The following is a 19,463-nucleotide window of genomic DNA, read 5'->3' on the forward strand; positions in this document are numbered from 1 at the left end:
CGCTTTAAACATCCTAGTTATTTTGTTTTGGTCTATCACTGGCATTTCAGAACATTGGAATATGCCAACTGTTACAATAAGATGCAAGTTGTTGGGTTCTGAGAAAGTGATGGCCATATATACAAGATAGGAGCAACAGTAGGCCATTTGGCCCTTTCAGACTGCTCCACCATTCAATACGATCATAGCTGATCATGCAGCTCACTACCCTGTTTCTACTTTTTCCCCATCCCCTTGATCCCTTTAGCCCCAAGAAGTACATATAACTCTTTCTTGAAAAGGTTCAACATTTTGTCCTTAACCACTTTCTGTGGCAGGGAATTCCATAGGCTCACCAACTAAGAAAAATTCCTGTCATCTCAGTCCTAGCTGGAACACCCTGTTTCCTTGGACTGTGACCGCTGGTTCTAGAAGACCCTGTCATCTGTGTTTATCTTGTCTAGTCCTGTTATAATTTCATAGGTTCCTAATAGATCCCTCCCTCATTCTTGAAAACTCCAGTTCTCAACCTTCCAGGGTGTCTCAATAGACAGTTCTGCGTCCCGGGAATCAGTCTGCTAAGTCTTTGTTGCAGAACTTTTTCCTCTAATAAAGAAATCAGAACTACATATGATACCCCAGATGTGGTCTCAGCAAGGCTTCTGTAAAATTGCAGCAAGACATCCCTCCTCCTCTACTTGAATTCTCTCACTATGAAGTCCATTTGCCTTCTTCATGCCCACTACACCTGCATGCTTACTCTCATCAACTGGTGTACAAGGATACCCAGATCTCGTTGCACCTCCTCCTTTCTCAAGTTATCACCATCGAGATGATAATGATCTGCCTTCATTTTATTTGCTCCCATTATACATCATCTTCCACGCATTTGCCCAATCATTCAAGTGTGCAAATCACTGAAAGCATCTCTGCATCCCATCCCAACTCGCCCTACCACTTAGCTTTGAGTCATTTGCAAACATGGAGATGTTACATTTCTTCCCTCATCATTACTCTCAAGAGTAATGGGTATGGAATTTTGTGAGAAGTTGGTGATGCAAGACAGTACGTCTGACATTCATACCTGTGGGAAATGACAAATTTTAAATAGAACTCATAAATTCTACAACAATTTGAAAACCTGAGGTGGAGGAAAGGGTGAATCTGTTTGATCTATTTATCGGCAACACTCAATGAATGGTTTGCACTGCTACCTGATGTCCAGTTCCAGCAGTGTAGCTGTCTTTTCTACACATCTGATTCAATTACATTTGCTGCTTTTTGTTCCAAACTGACCAGTCCATTTATAGCTTCCTGCAAGATGATAGCTTTCTTCTGTTTACTCCTTCTCAAAATATTCCTCATTCCCAAATGCCTTTGAGAAAGATTGAGCTTGGTCTGCTGCATTCTTGATTAATCTGCTACATTCTGTACCTTACCTCCACTGTCTATCCCGATTTGCAGCAAGTCTGTCTCATCAATTATCTCTCTGCTAGCTGAACACACTGCAATATATGTATTTAAATCCCACCATGGACTTGTGTGTTCCTGTCCCTATAACCTGTCGCCATTCTATAACTCTTTGTCATCTTTAATACTTAACCCTCTGTCAAATACCTCTATGCCCTCGTCCTTATTTCCTTAACCTCTCCCAGCCGACAGTTATCACACGTGTCTTCAAATCTTCTCATTACGTTATCCTTCTCTGTCTCAACCCTACTTCAGTTGTACAGTTATCTACGTTATCTTCAAGTACTCATCTCCATGTTCAATTACCTCCACAACTGACTCTCAACACTACAGCACAAAAGCAACATATTGCAGATAGTGCTGGAGGGCTGAAACTGTGCAGGTCTGGCAGATTGTTAACCGAGGATGTCAACCTTGTCTCACACTCCACAGACCCACTCAGTTTCTCACTCACTGCAATCTCTCTAACCCCTTTGTCAACTTCAAAACCTGTTCCTGTTTTCTCTGTGAGCTTGCACCTCCCTATGCCTGTAAATTCCAGCTCTTCAGCCATCTGAGGTCATTGCAGCTCTCCATCAGCTGTGGCTCCTTGTTGATATCTGATTTCCTTCACCTTGGAGTTGGAAGCAACCGTTTTGCTGCCTGGATGTGAAGCTTTGGAACTCCCTGTCTACAGTTCTCCAATTCTCTGTACTCCTTTAAGATTCTTGTCAAAGATTCCTTTGGATAGTATTTTCCATTTCCTGTCCTAATTGTCCCTTTCTGTCTCTCCATGTCAATTATTCCTCAGTAGCATTCTTGTGCAATTTTGGGGATTTTTTTTACACAAGGTATGCTTTAGAAATGTGAATTTTCATTACTGTATTGTGTTGCAATGACTGCAAGTTGCTGTTTCTATCAGGTGACCTATCACATCACATATGACGGAAATGAGGGTATCGTTGATGCCGTGGTGGCCTTTGGCTTCACTGATGTCCCGCTGTCTACCACCAAGATCCAGCAGAGATTTAATGTTTTCTTCCTGAGGGTAGGTGTAAGATCCAGATTCCTCCTTTATCCATCTTCTATCCGCCTCCCCCTCTCTCCCTATTTATTTCAGAATCCCCTTCCCCTCCCCCATTTCTGAAGAAGGGTCTCGATCTAAAACATCAGCTTTCCTGCTCCTCTGATGCTGCTTGGCCTGCTGTGTTCATCCAGCTCTACACCTTGTTACTTCAGATCCTCCAAGATCAAACTGTCAAGAGCAACAAGGACAAATCTAGCCAGACCAATTACCACCCCATCAGTTGACTTTCTATTATCAGTAAAGTGATAGAAAGTGTCATTAACAGCAGTAAGAAGCAGCACTTACTTATCAATAACCTGCTCCCTAACGTTCAGTTTGGGCTCTGCTAAGGCAATTCAGCTGCTGAACTTGTTACAGCCTTAGTTCAAGCATGAACAAAAGAGCTGAATTCCAGAGGTGAGGTGAGAGTGACTACTTTTGACATCAAGGCCACATTTTACTCAAGAGTGGCATCAAAGAGTCTGAGTAAGCATAAAGTCAATGGGAGTCAGCAAGAAACTCTTTGCTAATTGGAGTCACACCTGCCATAAAGGAAGATGGTATGTTTGTTGATCAGTCATCTCAACAGGAACCCCTTGGGATAGTGTCCTCGGTGGAGCCAACTTAGAATTGTAGAATCTTCAGGCTGTTTCATCATTGACCTTCCATCCATCAGAAGGTCAGTAAGGTCAGAAGTAGGGATGTTTGCTGATGATCGTACAATGTTCATCACTACTCGAGGCTCAAGATACTAAAGCAGTCCCTGCTCAAATACAGCAAAACTTGGAAAATATTGAGACTTGTGCTGAAAGATTTAAGAAGGCAGCGCACCACCATCATCTCAAGGGCGACTAGGGGGTGGACAATAAATGTTGGTCCAGCCAGCAACCTCCACGTCCAATGAATGAATTAAGAAAATAACAAATTCTTACACTGTAATGTACAGGAACTTTGTAGTGTGGTTTATTGTCCACATGTCTCCTGTTTTATTGAGGCAGATTGTACAGGGGTCTTCTGTAACAGCACAGCAAGGAATGGTCTGCATGAGTCTCCTTTTATAGTTCAGTGATAGACATTTTACATGAGTTTCCTATTACAGTACTTTGCAGTTCTTTGTTAACAGTCCATATTGATCTCCTCTTAATGGGGATAATTTCTCTGGATGGCAGGATATTACTGTTGGCCCATGTAAGAGTAGTGTTAGGTTCAGAACTGTTCACAATAAATAATTTGGATTTAGGGACCAATTGTAATATGTGCTGATAACACCAAACTGGGGACAGTTGTAAGGAGATTGGAAGAAAGGACTTGGACAAGCTAATCGAATGCAATAGAACACAGCAGATGGAATATGATATATACAAGTGTGAAGGTATTTACTTTGGTTGAAATAGACAGAAAGGCAGAATATTTCGTATATGGTGAAAGGTTGTGAAGTGCCGATGTCCAAAGGGATCGCGATGTCCTTGACCATCACTCACTATAAGTTGGCACACAGGTACTGCAAGGCAAGTAATATGTTGGCCTTCATTTCAAAGGGATTTGAGTACAGAAGCAAAAATGTTTTCCAGCAGCTTTATTGCGCCTTCAGTTGGAGTATTTTCTCTTGTTAGAGATGGTCATTGCTTAGCACTTATGGTACACATGTTACTTTCTATTTACCAGGCTGAGCCTAGATATTGTCCACGTCTTGCTGCACATGGACATAAACTGCTTGAGCATCTGAGGAGTCATAAATGGTGCTGAACTTGTACAATTATCAATGAACTTCCCCACTTCTTTTACACCAATGGACTGGGCTCCCTCATCACGGTGGATGGTGTTATTTGTGGAGCTTGCACATCCAGTGTATAAGATTATGAGTGGCATGGGTGGGGTGAATAGAAAGCAGCTTAATTGAAGGGTTAATAACCAGGAGACATCATATTAAAGTGAAAGTTGGAGGTTCAGAGGGGATTTGAGGAAAACAATTTTCACCCAGAGGGTGATAGGGGTCTGGAATGCGCTACCTGGGCGAGTCATTGAGGTGGGAAATCTCACAACACCTTCAAAAATACTGAGAAGAGCACTCGATTTGTCATTAAATTCAAAGCTGTGGACCTGGTGTGGCAAAATGTGACTTAATTTTCACAAGGACTGTGTAGTGGTAAACTCTCTGGATGTCAGGATATTATGATTGGGATAGTATAAGAGTAGTACTAGGTCCAATACCCTGTACTGTCATGGAGGAATACATCTGCTCCAGGTAAATTATTGAGGACAAGGTCAAATGGATTCTTTGCTATTGTTGATTTCCTCACCACCTACTGCAGAGTCATTCTGGGACTCGGGCAATTTGGTCAGTTATGGTGCTACTGATCCACCCTTTGTGATGGATCATAAATTCATATAGTACAGAAGAGGACGTTCAGCACATCAAATCTGTACCACCAAAAATGTATTACTACCTACAGTTGTCCACGCTAGGTCCATAGTTTTGAATGTAAAGTGCTGATCTGAGTGCTTCTTAGATGTTGTGGGGTTTCCCACCACAACTACTCTTCCAGGTAGTGCATTTCAGACCCCAGTCCCCTCTGAGTGAAAATATTTTTTTCTCAAATCCCCTCTTAAACTTCTTATCTTTCCCTTTAAAGTGATGCCTGCGTGTTATTAACTATTCAGTTAAGGGGAACTACCCTGTCCTTGCCCCTCAATCTTATACACCTCTTATTATGTCCCTCCTTAACCTTCTCTGCTCTAAAGAAAACAACCTGAACTTATCCAGCCTCTCTTCATAATTGAAATGCTCCACCCCAGACAACATCCTGGTGAATCTCTTTTGCACCCTGTTCAGTGCAGACACATCCTCCCTGTATCCTCCCTATATCCTCCCTCCTTCATGGAGATGTCGAATGTAAAACGCAGTGAACCTGAACACCGTCTAAAATACTCTAAATCAATGCTGCAAAGCCGAAATCCTACTTTAGGAGAAGCTAGTGATGGCGAAAGATGTCCGTCTCAAGGATTTGAATGCCATTGTGGCATTTATGCTGCTAAATGTGAAGCCCTGTGGCCCAAATTTCAGTATATTGGATAATGTCATGAGTGGGGTTGAAATTAAGTCACAAACTAAATGGGAAAAGCAGAATGTTACTGCTTTTGGAGAGGTGTAAAGTTCAGTCATGAAATATACAGTAAAAAAAAGAAAAAAAGTGGGTGGCACGGTGGCACAGTGGTTAGCACTGCTGCCTCACAGCACCAGGAACATGGGTTCGATTCCAGCTTTGGGCGACTGTCTGTGTGGAGTTTGCACATTCTCCCCGTGTCTGTGTGGGTTTCATCTGGGTGCTCTGGTTTTCTCCCACAGTCCAAAGATGTGCAGGTTAGGCGGATTGGCCATGCTAAATTGCCATAGTGTTCACAGTATTTACAGGGCAGCAAGCAGAATTCGGCATGAATCTTCAGTTACAGTACAATGAGGGACACTGGAACAGAATCTCCTGTTAGAGCAAGTGACAATATGCCCAGGTAATGTGTTATATTACATAGGTGAACAGTGTACAGCAGTCTGTTATTACAGTACAGGGACAAACCATCTGCATGGGTCTCCAGTTATGGTAGATTGCTTTACAGTCTTCAAGGGTCTCCAGATATAGTGCAATGAGGAACAGGCAACAGGGATCTCCCACTACAACATAGTGTGAGATAATCTACAGGGTGGTATCAGTTTGAATATGTTGATATACAGTGTCTAGGGTTCTCCTGTTAAAGTGCAGTAAAGGACAATCTGCCCATGTCACCATTTAAGGTGTATTGTACTGGATTCTCTTGTTAAAATCGAGAAGAATGGGGATCTTTTACAGTGCAGTAAGATGCAGGCTGTTGTTCTCTTGTATTTCTGAGAGGAACAGTCTGTGCTGGTTTCCTGTGACAAAACTGTGAGGAACGAAATTTGTGGGTCTGCAGTTACTGTAGGGATGTATAGCCTGCTTTGGTTGCGTGTCAGTACAGTGAGAAATAGTCTGAATGTGTCCCCTGTTATATTGCCATGTGGTACAGTTTTACATTATTGCCATGTTACAGAGCTGTGCTGTTCGATATTTGGCAGATAAAATTTAACATGGATAAGTACGAGATTATTCATTTTAGTCATTATCTAAATGGAGAGAAACTTCAGAGTGCTTCAGTACAGAGTGATCTGGGTGTCCTCGTGCATGATTCTCAGTAGTATTTGGTACTGTAGATAATAAGGAAGACAAATGGAATTTTTGATGTTATTGCGAAGGGAATAGATTATAACAGCAGGGAGCATTGCTGCAGCTGTTCAAGTGATACTGCACCTGGAGAAATGTGTACACTCCCTTACCTGAGGGATGTAGTTGTATTGGAGGCAGTTCAGAGGAGTTCACTCAATTGATTCCAGAGATGACAAGTTTGTTTTATGAAGAGAAATTGAGAAGTTTAGGCCTATACTCCTGGAGTTTATTGAATTGAATTAGTTTTATTGTCACGTATTCAAAGGAGTACAATAAAAAGTTCACAGTCGCTGCATTACAGCGCTAGCTTCGGTACAAAGGTACGTAGGTACAGATACTTAGGAAACAAAAAAAAAGTAAAGGAATAAACAGTCCAGCATTATAGATGATAGGAATAAATTAGGAAAACAAAGCAGTTCAGAAAATCACTCTTTCTGACCTGGTCCATGCCGGCACCTAACCTCAATGGAGACCTCCACTACCGCCTGCGCTGGACCCACCAACATAGGAGTTGCGTCACGTTAGGCACCATCTCTTCACTGCTGAAAATCTTATATATCTCAAACTATTCATTCTTCTCAAGGGAATTGACTAAGTAGATGTAGAGAGGGTACTTCCTCATGTGGGGAGAATCTAGAGTAAAAGGTCATACTTTTAGGTTAAATGGTAGCAGATTTAAAGCAGAGATGAGGAGAAATTACTTCTCTCAAAGGGTTGTGAATCTGTGGAATTCACTACCCCATAGTGCTGTAGACAAAGAACAAAGAAAATTACAGCACAGGAACAGGCCCTTCGGCCCTCCACGCCTGCGCCGATCCAGATCCTCTATCTAAACCTGTCGCCTATTTTCCAAGGATCTGTATCCCTCTGCTCCCTACCCATTCATGTATCTGTCTAGATACATCTTAAATGATGCTATCGTGCCCACCTCTACCACCTCCGCTGGCAACGTGTTCCAGGCACCCACCACCCTCTGTGTAAAGAACTTTCCACGCATATCTCCCTTAAACTTTTCCTCTCTCACCTTGAAATCATGACCCCTAGTAATTGAGTCCCCCATTCTGGGAAAAAGCTTCTTGCTATCCACCCGGTCTATACCTATCATGATTTTGTAGACCTCAATCAGGTCCCCCCTCAACCTCCGTCTTTCTAATGTAAATAATCCTAATCTACTCAACCTCTCTTCATAGCTAACACCCTCCATACCAGGCAACATCCTGGTGAACCTTCTCTGCACCCTCTCCAAAGCATCCACATCCTTTTGATAATGTGGCGACCAGAACTGTACGCAGTATTCCAAATGTGGTCGAACCAAAGTCCTATACAACTGTAACATGACCTGCCAACTCTTGTACTCAATACCCCGTCCGATGAATGAAAGCATGCCGTATGCCTTCTTGACCACTCTATCCACCTGCGTTCAGGGTACAATGGACCTGAACATCCAGATCTGTCTGTGCATCAATTTTCCCCGGGGCTTTTCCATTTACCACATAGTTTGCTCTTGAATTGGATCTTCCAAAATGCATCACCTCGCATTTGCCTGGATTGAACTCCATCTGTCATTTCTCCGCCCAACTCTCCAATCTATCTATATTCTGCTGCATTCTCCGACAATCCCCTTCACCATCTGCTACTCCACCAATCTTCGTGTCACCTGCAAACTTGCTAATCAGACCATCTATACCTTCCTCCAGATCATTTATGCATATCACAAACAACAGTGGTCCCAACACAGATCCCTTTGGAACACCACTGGTCACAGTTCTCCATTTTGAGAAACTCCCTTCCACTACAACGCTCTGTCTCCTGTTGCCCAGCCCGTTCTCTATCCATCTGGCTAGTACAGCCTGGACCCCATGTGACTTCACTTTCTCCATCAGCCTGCCATGGGGAACCTTATCAAAGGCCTTACTGAAGTCCATGTATATGACATCTACAGCCCTTCCCTCATCTATCAACTTTGTCACTCCTGAAAGAATTCTATCATGTTGGTAAGACATGACCTTCCCTGCACAAAACCATGCTGCCTATCACTATTAAGCCCATTTTCTTCCATATGTAAATAGATCCTATCCCTCAGTATCTTCTCCAGCAGCTTCCCCACCACTGATGTCAGGCTCACCGGTCTATAATTACCTGGATTATCCTTGCTACCCTTCTTAAACAAGGGGACAGCATTAGCAATTCTCCAGTCCTCCGGGGCCTCACCCGTGCTCAAGGATGCTGCAAAGATATCTGTTAAGGCCCCAGCTATTTCCTCTCTCGCTTCCCTCAGTAACCTGGGATAGATCCCATCCGGACCTGGGGACTTGTCCACCCTAATGCCTTTTAGAATACCCAACACTTCCCCCCTCCTTATGCTGACTTGACCTAGAGTAATCAAACACTATCCCTCACCTCAACATCCGTCATGTCCCTCTCCTCAGTGAATACCGACGCAAAGTACTCATTAAGAATCTCACTCATTTTCTCTGACTCCTCGCATAACTTCCCTCCTTTGTCCTTGATTGGGCCAACCCTTTCTCTAGTTACCCTCTTGCTCCTTATGTGTGAATAAAAGGCTTTGGGATTTTCCTTAACCCTGTTTGCTAAAGATATTTCGTGACCCCTTTTAGCCCTCTTAGTTCCTCGTTTCAGCTTGGTCCTACTTTCCCGATATTCTTCCAAACCTTCGTCTGTTTTCAGTCACCTCGACCTTATTTATGCTTCCTTTTTCCTCTTTTCTAGTCTCACAATTTCACCTGTCATCCATGGTTCCCTAATCTTGCCCTTTCTATCCCTCATTTTCACAGGGACATATCTGTCCTGCACTCTAATCAACCTCTCTTTAAAAGCCTCCCACATATCAAATGTGGATTTACCCTCAAACAGCTGCTCCCAATCCACATTCCCCAGCTTCTGCCGAATTTTGCTGTAGTTGGCCTTCCCCCAATTCAGCACTCTTCCTTTAGGACCACTCTCATCTTTGTCCATCAGTATTCTAAAACTTACAGAATTGTGATCACTATTCCCAAAGTAATCCCCTACTGAAACTTCAACCACCTGGCCAGGCTCATTCTCCAACACCAGGTCCAGTATGGTCCCTTCCCGAGTTGGACTATTTACATACTGCTCTAGAAAACCCTCCTGGATGCTCCTTACAAATTCTGCTCCATCTAAACCCCTAACACTAAGTGAATCCCAGTCAATGTTGGGAAAATTAAAATCTCCCATCACCACCACCCTGTTGCTCCTACATCTTTCCATAATCTGTCTACATATTTGTGCCTCTATCTCACGCTCGCTGTTGGGAGGCCTGTAGTACAGCCCCAACATTGTTACTGCACCCTTCCTATTTCTGAGCTCTGCCCATATTGCCTCACTGCTCGAGTTCTCCATAGTGCCCTCCTCAGCACAGCTGTGATATCCTCTTTGACCAGTAATGCAACTCCTCCACCCCTTTTACCTCCCTCTCATTGAGACATTGAGTAAATTTAAGGAGGGGATAGATGGGTTTTTAATTAGTTATGAGTTGAAGGGTTATAGAGAGTGGGTAGGAAAGTGGAGTTGAGGCTGAGATTAGATCAACCATGATCGTATCAAATGGTGGAGCAGGCTCGAGGGGCTGAATTGCCCACTCCTGTTCCTAGTTCTTATGTATATTATAGTGTCGGTTATACTACAGATTACTGTTCTGCAGTGAAGCCTTTGTGATTTGATTTAATCCTAAATGAGATTTGGCAGACTTTGTGAGATGTGATTCAGCAAAGGACTGAACTGTCATGTTTCTCGTTTGTGATTAGGTCATGGAGAGTGGACCAGCAAAGAGACGGAGTGGGAATCCTGGATATCTGAAAGGAAAACCCATCCTGGCCTTTAATGGTGAAGAGGCTGCATATCCTTTTATAACATGCGGGCTAGAGATCGAAAAATACCAGAGGGAAGATTCTCAATATTGACAATGTGGAACCTTTAGGCACTGGACGCTGATCTGGGTCAGTTCTCACTGTGGACTGGATACACTGCTGGTCAGTCCTCTCTATCTTCCCAGGGCTGGACCCTTGTCTGAGTCAATTCTCAGTATATCTCTCTGGAGACCAGTTAGTAGGATGGTCAGTCCTGTCCAGGGATGGACACTGTTGGGTTGATTCTCACTATGTCGTCCTGAAGAGCAGATGCTGTGCTGGTCAGTTCATCGTGTATCCCACTGTTCACTGGACACTGTGCTGAATCAGTTTTCACTATCCTGTGAGTAGAGACACCAGACTGCATCAGTTCTCACTGTATTGTTGGGGGACTGGATACAGGACTGGATCAGCTCTTGCCATATCCCCTGGATTTAGACACTTTACTGGTTCAGTTCTCACTGTGTCCACTGGGATCTGGACACTGGGTTGGATCAGTTGGCACAGCATGCTGTTGGGGAGAAGACACTGGGCTGGTCACTTCTCACTGAAACCTGCTGAGAATGGGACACTGGACGAGAGCAATTCTCATTGTATCTCTTGGGAACTGGATAATGGATTGGATCAGATGTCACTGTATTCCCTTGGGACTGGAAACTTGTCTGGATCAGTTCTCATGATATCCTTTTGGGAATGGTCACAGAACTGTGTCTGTGTTCATTGTATCCTCTGTAGCCTGAACAGTGGGTTGAGTTGACATGGCAGAGGCTGGATTTCTGCAAATCTGAACCACTAAGTCATGTCATCACGCTTCTTCTACACACGGGAAGCTTGTGAGGACTCTCTTTGTCACTGAGGAGTGTGATATCTAAATATTTGTTGAGATCCTTGACTATTTATTGCACTAGCCTGACAGTCCTGAAAAGCAGCAGTGATGGGTCCTGTTCTCAGTTGGTTCGGAATGACATACTCTTTCAACACAACATGAGAGCTGACTGTTTGTACAGGTGAAACTTTAGCAATCAATTTGCAATCCTCCTTTCAAAATCAAACCTTTGTCCTGCTCTTCTTGCGTGCTACAAACCAATACCCAACTTCCTTTTCCTTCCTGAAGGCCATCAATGACTCCTTCCTTTGTAAGTGTCAGCAGTGACCAGAAACTGAACTGGAAAAGCCATTATCATTGGGGTCAGGCTGACAAGGGCAGGTCAGAGGTGTTGAATTCTGCACCAAAAATTCCCTATAGTCTATCCAGCATCTACAAGGCACAAGTCAAGAGTGACAGGCTTGCCCAGATGAGTGCAGTTCCAATAACACTCAAGTAGCATCCCCACCTTAAGTACTTTCAGTGATGCACAGTGGCGGCAGTATGTACGATTACAAGGTGTACGTCAGCATCTTATCAAGGCTTCTTTGACTGCATCTTCCAAGATCACAAGCTCTACCACCTGGAAGGACAAAGGAAAGCACCAGCAACATGGAATTTCTATACAAGTCACACTGCATCCTGACTTGGAGCTGGATCAGTTTTTCTGCTGTTACTTGGTCAAAATCCTGGATTTCTCTGCCAAACAGCAATGTGGATGTTCCTTCTCTCGTGGAATGCTGCAGTTCACCATGAATTTCTCAAGGGCTAATTGGGATTGGTAATAAATTCTGGTCCATCCATCGAAAGTGATATCCTATGAACAAATTGAAAATTCTCTAACTGCGGCATAGCTAAATTCATATTTAAATCCATCCAACTAGGTTATATCGCTACTACAATATCAAACAACTCTTAAAAGAGGCATAAATGATAAACTATCTGACAAAAGATAAAACATCCATCCTTGTCCTTTCTAATTTGTCTGGAGTCCTTGCTATGCTTGACCCCACCATCCTCCTCCAAAACTGTTGTCCATTTGAGTAAGACTGCACTCATCTGGTTCTGTTCTTATCTAATTGTCACCAGAAAATCTTCAGTGGCTTGCCATCTAGCTCTGGCATCATTAATCTTGGTATCCCCCAAATGTTCCTTAGCTCCCTTGTAATTCTCATCTAGAGGCTGTCTTCTCTAGACAACATCTAAATGTATGCTGACAACACAGCTCTCCCTCACCACCACCACCATTTGTTTTGACCCTCAAATGTCTATAAATTGTCAGACCGCTTGTCCAAAGTGAAATAGTAGAGGAGTAGAATATCTTCCAGGGTAATATTGTGAAGGCTTTTAGGAAGTTATGTTCCTACAGCTGAACTCATAGTTTGTGGCAAAAGGCACAAAGACAATTTCAGTCGCCATTGAAACAGACCTCTCCCTGCCAACTGTCCGAAGCAAACTCAGCCTCTTCACAAACTTGCAAGGGAGACAGTCATTGTAAACCGGATGCCCAGGGACATGGGTTTGAATCCCACCATGGCAGTTTGTAGAATTTATATTCAGGCATTGATCAGGAACTGAAAGCAAATCCCAGTGACGGTGCCCACAAAGCTGTCACTGATTATTGTAAAACCCTTTTCACAAGGAAATCTGCCACTCTTACCAGGGCTGACCTACAGGTAATTCCAGATCCACTGCAACAATTGGCTTTGAAATGTTCCAGCAAGCCATTAAGTTCAAGGGCAGTTAGCAATGGCAGCACCCATGAAATAGTTTTCTTTCAAAATATCCCAAGATTCTCTTCTGACCAAATATCCTCCCACCACTATTTGCACTTCCATAATATTGCATGGTTTCACCCATGTCATTGACTGAAGCCTTCATCTGTGTTTTTAAATTTGGATTGGCACAGCATGTTGGACTTCCTAATGTCTGCGCTCTAAACTTGGCCTCATTCAAACCTGTCCTGCCCTTGTCCTTCCTCACATGAACCCACATTTCCCTCAGCCTTCCTGCACTTGCTGACCAACACTGGACTGTAGCTGAGCCGTGATTCCACTTTGAAATTCTTCTTGTCAAATCCTTCCATGAAGTAAAAGACAAATGCTTCAGATGTTGGAGATCTGAAATAAAATAGAATATGCTACCAAAACTCAGCAGATCCTGGAGTATCCATGGACAGAGAAACAGCATTGATGTTTCAAGTCCAAAAAAGCTTCTTCTGAAGCGGAGTTTCTCCAGCACTTTTTATTTTATGTTTTACATCTCCAGCATTCTGCCATACCTTGCATTTTATTTTGATGTTTAATTCACTGCCACTTTCCCTCCAGGAATGCCAACTTTGAAGAAGCTCTGCTTTTCTGTCCATGATTTCCATTTAAATCATTTGTTTGCCTTTGGTGCTTATTGTTTCCCTGTATAAAGTGTCAATCCCAACTGATTCACTAGTTATGCTTTGGAGAAGGGAGTTTGCTGTCAGGCCTCTCTGCTGTTACTGTGCTGTTTTCAGGATGCTGTTTAAAGCTACCCCTTTTGAACAAGATTCTTGTTACCTCACCTAATATCTTTTCATGCAGCAAGGATGGCATGTTGTATCTTTTTTCAAAAATAAAAATATTAAGCTAGCTTTAAATTCCAGATTTTATTGAATCCAGATTTCACCATCTGCAGTGTCAGAATTTGAACCTATGTCACCAAGACGTTAGCCTTGGGTTCTGGATTACCAGTCCAATGTTCCCGGTAGTGATAATGACTCTGAACTCATAGTTGCAAGGCACAGGGCAATGCACAGGGGCACCATTTTAAATTTCACCATCACAGCTTGGAATTTAAATTAAATTCTTAAAACCTAAATCTATAAGGGCAGCACAGTGGCTCAGTGGTTACCACTGCTGCCTCACAGCACCAGGGATCCGGGTTTGATTCCACCGTTGGGTTCTCTGTGTCTGCGTGGGTTTCCTCCGGGTGCTCCGGTTTCCTCCCACAGTCCAAAGATGTGCAGGCTAGGTGTGCAGGTATGCTAAATTGCCCAAAGTGTTCAGGGATGTGTAGATTAGGTGAGTTATAGGGGAATGGGTCTAGGTGGGAAGCTCTGTGGGTCGGTGTGGACTTGTTGGGTCGAAGGGCTGTTTCCACACTGTAGGGATTCTATGAAAAGAAGAGCTAGTCTCAGTAATAGTAGCCATGAAATATCACTGACTGCTGTTAAATCAAAACAAAAGTCTGTCTCATTTCATGTCCTTCAGGGAAAAAAATCGCTGCCCTTACTTAGGGCCTGGCGTGACGTGTAAACCAGACTGGGCCAAAGAATGCATTCAGCTCAAGGGCAGTTAGGAATGAGCAACAAATTCTGGCCTTGTCAGCCACATCCTTTGATAGACCAAACTTGTTTCACTGTTCAGCTACACATTGACTGAGCCGTATCACAAATCCATCTCTCAACATGGGTTTAACCCTTTAACCCTTACATATCTTGATGCAACAATAAAATCAGTCTCAAGTTCTGAAATGTTTAACTGTAGGTCAGCCGCAGCAGTTTGGTTTGAGGAGATGGTTCTGCTTTAACAACCTTTTTCTGATGATATCATTCCAACTACCCAACTAACCTAACCTAACTCTAATTGAAGTCTTTGTTCCGAAATCCTGTATTCGAGGAAAGAGTCCAGTCTCGCATCAACGTGGTTGACTCTTCACTCAGACGGCAAAGTGACCCAAGGATACACTTAGTCTTTCAATTCAAGAAGGCAACCAGTAGGTTTTGAAATCACTGGATCTGGGCACAAGCTACTTGCTTTTGCTAGTGAAGCCCATCTCTTCAGAAGGCACAAGTAGCAACAACCGTTGACGAGCTTTCTCGGTTTCAATTTTCAGGTTCGACCCTGGACAGACATGCAGTGACCTCCAAACGCGCATCAACTCGCTCCTCCTCGGGAATAATCCACCCAACTCACTAGGCATCCTGGGGAATGCTAGCGGTAAAAATTTGGAGAGCCTGACCAAGATCATCAATCCAGTGCCCAAGGCTTCGGTAATCAAACATCTCTCACCTCCCTGACCAGATACCCAACTGACAAATAGGCTGAGTCATGGAGGGAGAAGATTTGGATTGTTTCTGGATGGGCAGTGGGGGAACGGTGATGGGTGAAGGCTCATGTCATTGCGAGGCATAAGGTTTGGATCTTTCTAGGGTGGAGTTAGAAGAATCAGAGCACTCTGAGGATGGTGGGTGTGTTCATTGCTGGAGTGGCAGGGAAATGGAGGTGGGAGGTGGACAGAGGAGATAAGAGTCAGACCATTCCGAGACACACATCAAAGGAACATAGAAATTACGGCGGCAGTAGGCAATTCATCCTTTGGAGCCTGCTTCGCCATTTAGCATGATCATGACTGATCTTATCCTAGTCTGAACTCCACTTTCTTGCGTGCTCCCCGTAGCCGTCATCCCTCTTTTTGTCAGAAACATATCTATTTCTTTCTTTCATCTGTTGATTAATTCTGTCTCCAATGCACTCTAGGTCAGTGAGTTCCACAGATTCACAACCCTCGGAGAGAAGTGGTTTCTCCTCATCTCAGTTTTGAACCTCTTACCTGTGAGCTCTTGTTTGATACTGTCCCACAAGGGGGAGCATCTGTTCGACATCCACCTTATCAACCCTCTTTAGCATTTTATATATCTCAATCAGATCCACCTCCCCCCCCACCAACCCTCATTATTTTGAGCTGAAGCAAGTATAAGCCCAAGCTATTCAACCACTCGTCGTATGACAGCCCTTTCATCCCTGGAATCAATCTGGTAATCATCTGGACCACCTCCAGAGCTACAACATTCTTCCTCAAGTAAGGAGACCAAAACTGGACATAATACTCTGGGTGTGGTCTCACCAAGGCCTTATATAATTGTAACAACACTTCTTCACTTTTATAATCCAGTCCTTTTGCAATAAATGCCAGGATTCTATTTGCCTTTCTTATTATATGTTGCACCCGCATACCCACTTCCTGTGATTCATGCAGAAGGATGTCCAGATCCCACTGAACTGACGCATTTTGAATCAGCTTCCCACCTAATTAATAATTTGCCCTTTTATTTTTCTAGCCAAAACGGACAGTAAAAGTGTTGGCGTGTTGAAACATTCCTAGAGATGGGAGAAGAAAGGGTCATCTCATTTTCAGGGAGGCAGTGAGAAGTGTGAGATCATTCCCTAGGACCTGGGGAAAATGATTTGGAACAGTTCAGGATCGGTGAGAAGGGAGAAGTTTCTTGCTGTTGAAACATTCCTGGGCAGAGGAATGATGAGGGATTGCATTGCATCATTCCTAGAAGAGTAACAATGGATTGGGCTATTGCCTGGAGAGACGATTGATGGCTTGGGCCATTCCCAGAGAGAGGGATGATGATTGAGTGGACCATTTCTGGGAAGAGACTTAAAGATAGGTTGGGCCATTCCCAGGGGGCCAGAGAGGTAAAGTTGGATTGAACCATTCCTGGGAGAGTGGTTATAACATATTGGGCCAGTTCCCAGAGGGACATTGTTGGCTTGGGCCATTCCCAAAGAGAGGGATGATGACGACTATTTTTGGAGAGGGGGTGTCATGATGGATTGGGCCATACTCTGAGAGAGGGGTTACGGTAAAAGTTTGACCATTCAGACAATGTAAATGATGAACTGGACCATTTCTAGGAAAGAGGTATTTATGGATTGAGTCACTCGGGGAGGGCGGTACCGATGGACTAGACCGTTCTTGGACGGATGATAATGACTTTGGCCATTCTTGTAGCGAGAGGGCTAAAAATGCATTGGCCATTAAGAGAGGGATAATAAGTTGGATCATTCAGACAGAATGAATGGGACCATTCCTGGGGAACTGGTGGAAGGATTAAGATATTTACAGAGCTGTGGGAGAGGAATCTTCATGCTGTCACGCAGGGAAAGAAAACAAGGATGCAGATGACTAAGAACGAATGGTGTGGGGTTGAAAGAGAAATCCTAAATGATGGGATGTCTCCCCTTAACAGTCCTCTGGCAATGTTGTTTTCTCTCAAAAGACATCTTTGAGCATGCAAGCTTTCTTGTAATGGCACTCTTGCAAAAAGATTTTCTCAATCCCTCTATGTGGTGGGATCTGAGGGCCTAGCTGCGGCTACTGTATTTAAACGGGCAGCTGAGAACAAGGTTCATGTCGAGTTTCATGGTCTATCCTTGAGAATAAACCCCCCTTCCGCTCACCCTTGTTTTCAGTACAGTTTTGCTGAGGTAGTTAATCCGCTGTTTTCACCTTTTCAGAATGCGAACTGTCAGTCCAGCTGCACCCTGGCTAGTGCTTTAGAGATTCAAATTCTGTGGGCAAACCTGGGCCCTCTCGCCAATCCCCAGGCAGCAGTGTTAGGTGCCCGTTTCCAGTATCAGAAGCAGGATATACAGGTTAGTTCGGAATCAAATAATGAACTGACGTTAAATCTTTATAAATCGGGTGATTGCATCCTTGCCTGGGGCATCACACTTTAGAAAAAGGTAATAACCCTTTCAAAAAGACACAGAGAAGATTTACCAGAATTTTTTATACATTGCTTTGTACAATTTGGAAGATGCTGATGATGCCAGCATTTATTGCCAGCAACTACTCTTATGAAGATGTTGGTGAGCTGCTTTGAATCTCTGCAGTCCTTGTCATCTAGGATACTCACAATGTTGTCCAGGATTTTGATCCATTGACAGTAAAGGAATGATGATAAATGTTTGACCACTGAAACAAAATGGCCACTACCAGAGACCCATTCAGCATCCATTCTATGGGGTTGGGTTGATCACTCCTCACAGCTGCCTTCCAGTGAAACTAGAGCCTAATGTACACAAGTACAAGGCTGGGCAAAACCTCTTGGAGACCCTAGGCTGCCCAAGCATCAGGAGTTCCCCACTTGACATCCCAGGCCTTAGCTGCACACCATCCTTTCCAAGCAGGACTTGGAAACATTTTTGCCATTCCTTCACTGTCACTAGATCAAAATCCAGCTCTCCTCTCTCACAGCAATGTGGGTCTACCTACAGCAAACTGATTGAATTAAGAAGGCAGCTCACTGCCACTATCTTAGGGGCAACTTGAGTTGGGCAATATACGATAACCCAGCTATACATGCCCACATCCCATGAACGAATAAGAAAAATAAGCACCATGTTTGGTGCTGATGTGGAATGGGTTGTGTGTAATAGCAGACCATGTGATAACAAGGCCTGGTGTGTGGGGGTTAAGGTAAGAACATGGCAGAAGGTTCCTCAATCTCTAAAATTATTAAACTCGATATTGAGTCCAGAAGGCTGTAGAGTTCCCAAGCGAAAATGAGGTTTTTTTTTCAATTTGCTGTAGCACTGTATCAAGCCCGAGACGGAGATGTTGGCCAGGTAACAAGGCAGTCTGTTGAAGTGGCAGGCACCTGGAAGCTAAGGGACTTTTTTGCAGACAGAACATTGGGTGATTACTTTGTAGAACACCAGTCTATGCTTTGTTTCCCCAGTGTAGAGGAGACCACGTTGTGAGCAACGAATGCAGTTGACTAGATTAAGTGAAGTGCAGGTAAAGCGCTGCTTCACCTGGAAGATGTGTTTGGTCCCTTGGATACTGAGGAGGGAGGACAAGTGGTACAATTCTGTGGCTGCAGGGGAAAGTGCCATGAGGCTGTTTTGGAAGTGAAGGAGGAGTGGACCAGGATGTCCCAGAGGGAATGGTCCTCGAGGAAGGTTGACAAAGGAGAGGAGGCGAATATGTGTCTGGTGGTGGCATACCGCTGGAGGTGGTGGAAATGGCAGCTAATGATCCTCTAGATGTGGATGCTGGTGGGATGGTGGGTAAGAACAAGGGGGACCCTATCGCTTTTGTGGGAAGGAAGAGAAGGGTGAGGACTGAAGTGCAGATGGGTTGGACCTGGCAGAGGCCCTGTCAACTATTGTGCTGGGGATTCTTCATTGAGGAAGAAGGTAGCCATTTCGGAG

At 43.9% G+C, this 19,463-nt stretch overlaps 1 protein-coding gene across 1 annotated transcript in view; it reads left to right on the plus strand.

Annotated features, from left to right (window-relative positions):
* Positions 1 to 19,463, plus strand: part of LOC109918550 (tectonic-3) — a 50,161-nt gene that overhangs the window by 26,886 nt on the left and 3,812 nt on the right. Inside the window, exons 10-14 of the mRNA XM_048620639.1 lie at positions 2,351 to 2,476; positions 10,515 to 10,606; positions 11,522 to 11,623; positions 15,349 to 15,505; positions 17,763 to 17,900. Of these exons, the coding sequence (XP_048476596.1) occupies positions 2,351 to 2,476; positions 10,515 to 10,606; positions 11,522 to 11,623; positions 15,349 to 15,505; positions 17,763 to 17,900 (615 nt within the window). The remainder of the gene's footprint in view (positions 1 to 2,350; positions 2,477 to 10,514; positions 10,607 to 11,521; positions 11,624 to 15,348; positions 15,506 to 17,762; positions 17,901 to 19,463) is intronic.

Source organism: Rhincodon typus, chromosome 47, assembly GCF_021869965.1.
Source record: "Rhincodon typus isolate 14 chromosome 47, sRhiTyp1.1, whole genome shotgun sequence".
NCBI classification, from domain to species: Eukaryota; Metazoa; Chordata; class Chondrichthyes; order Orectolobiformes; family Rhincodontidae; genus Rhincodon; species Rhincodon typus.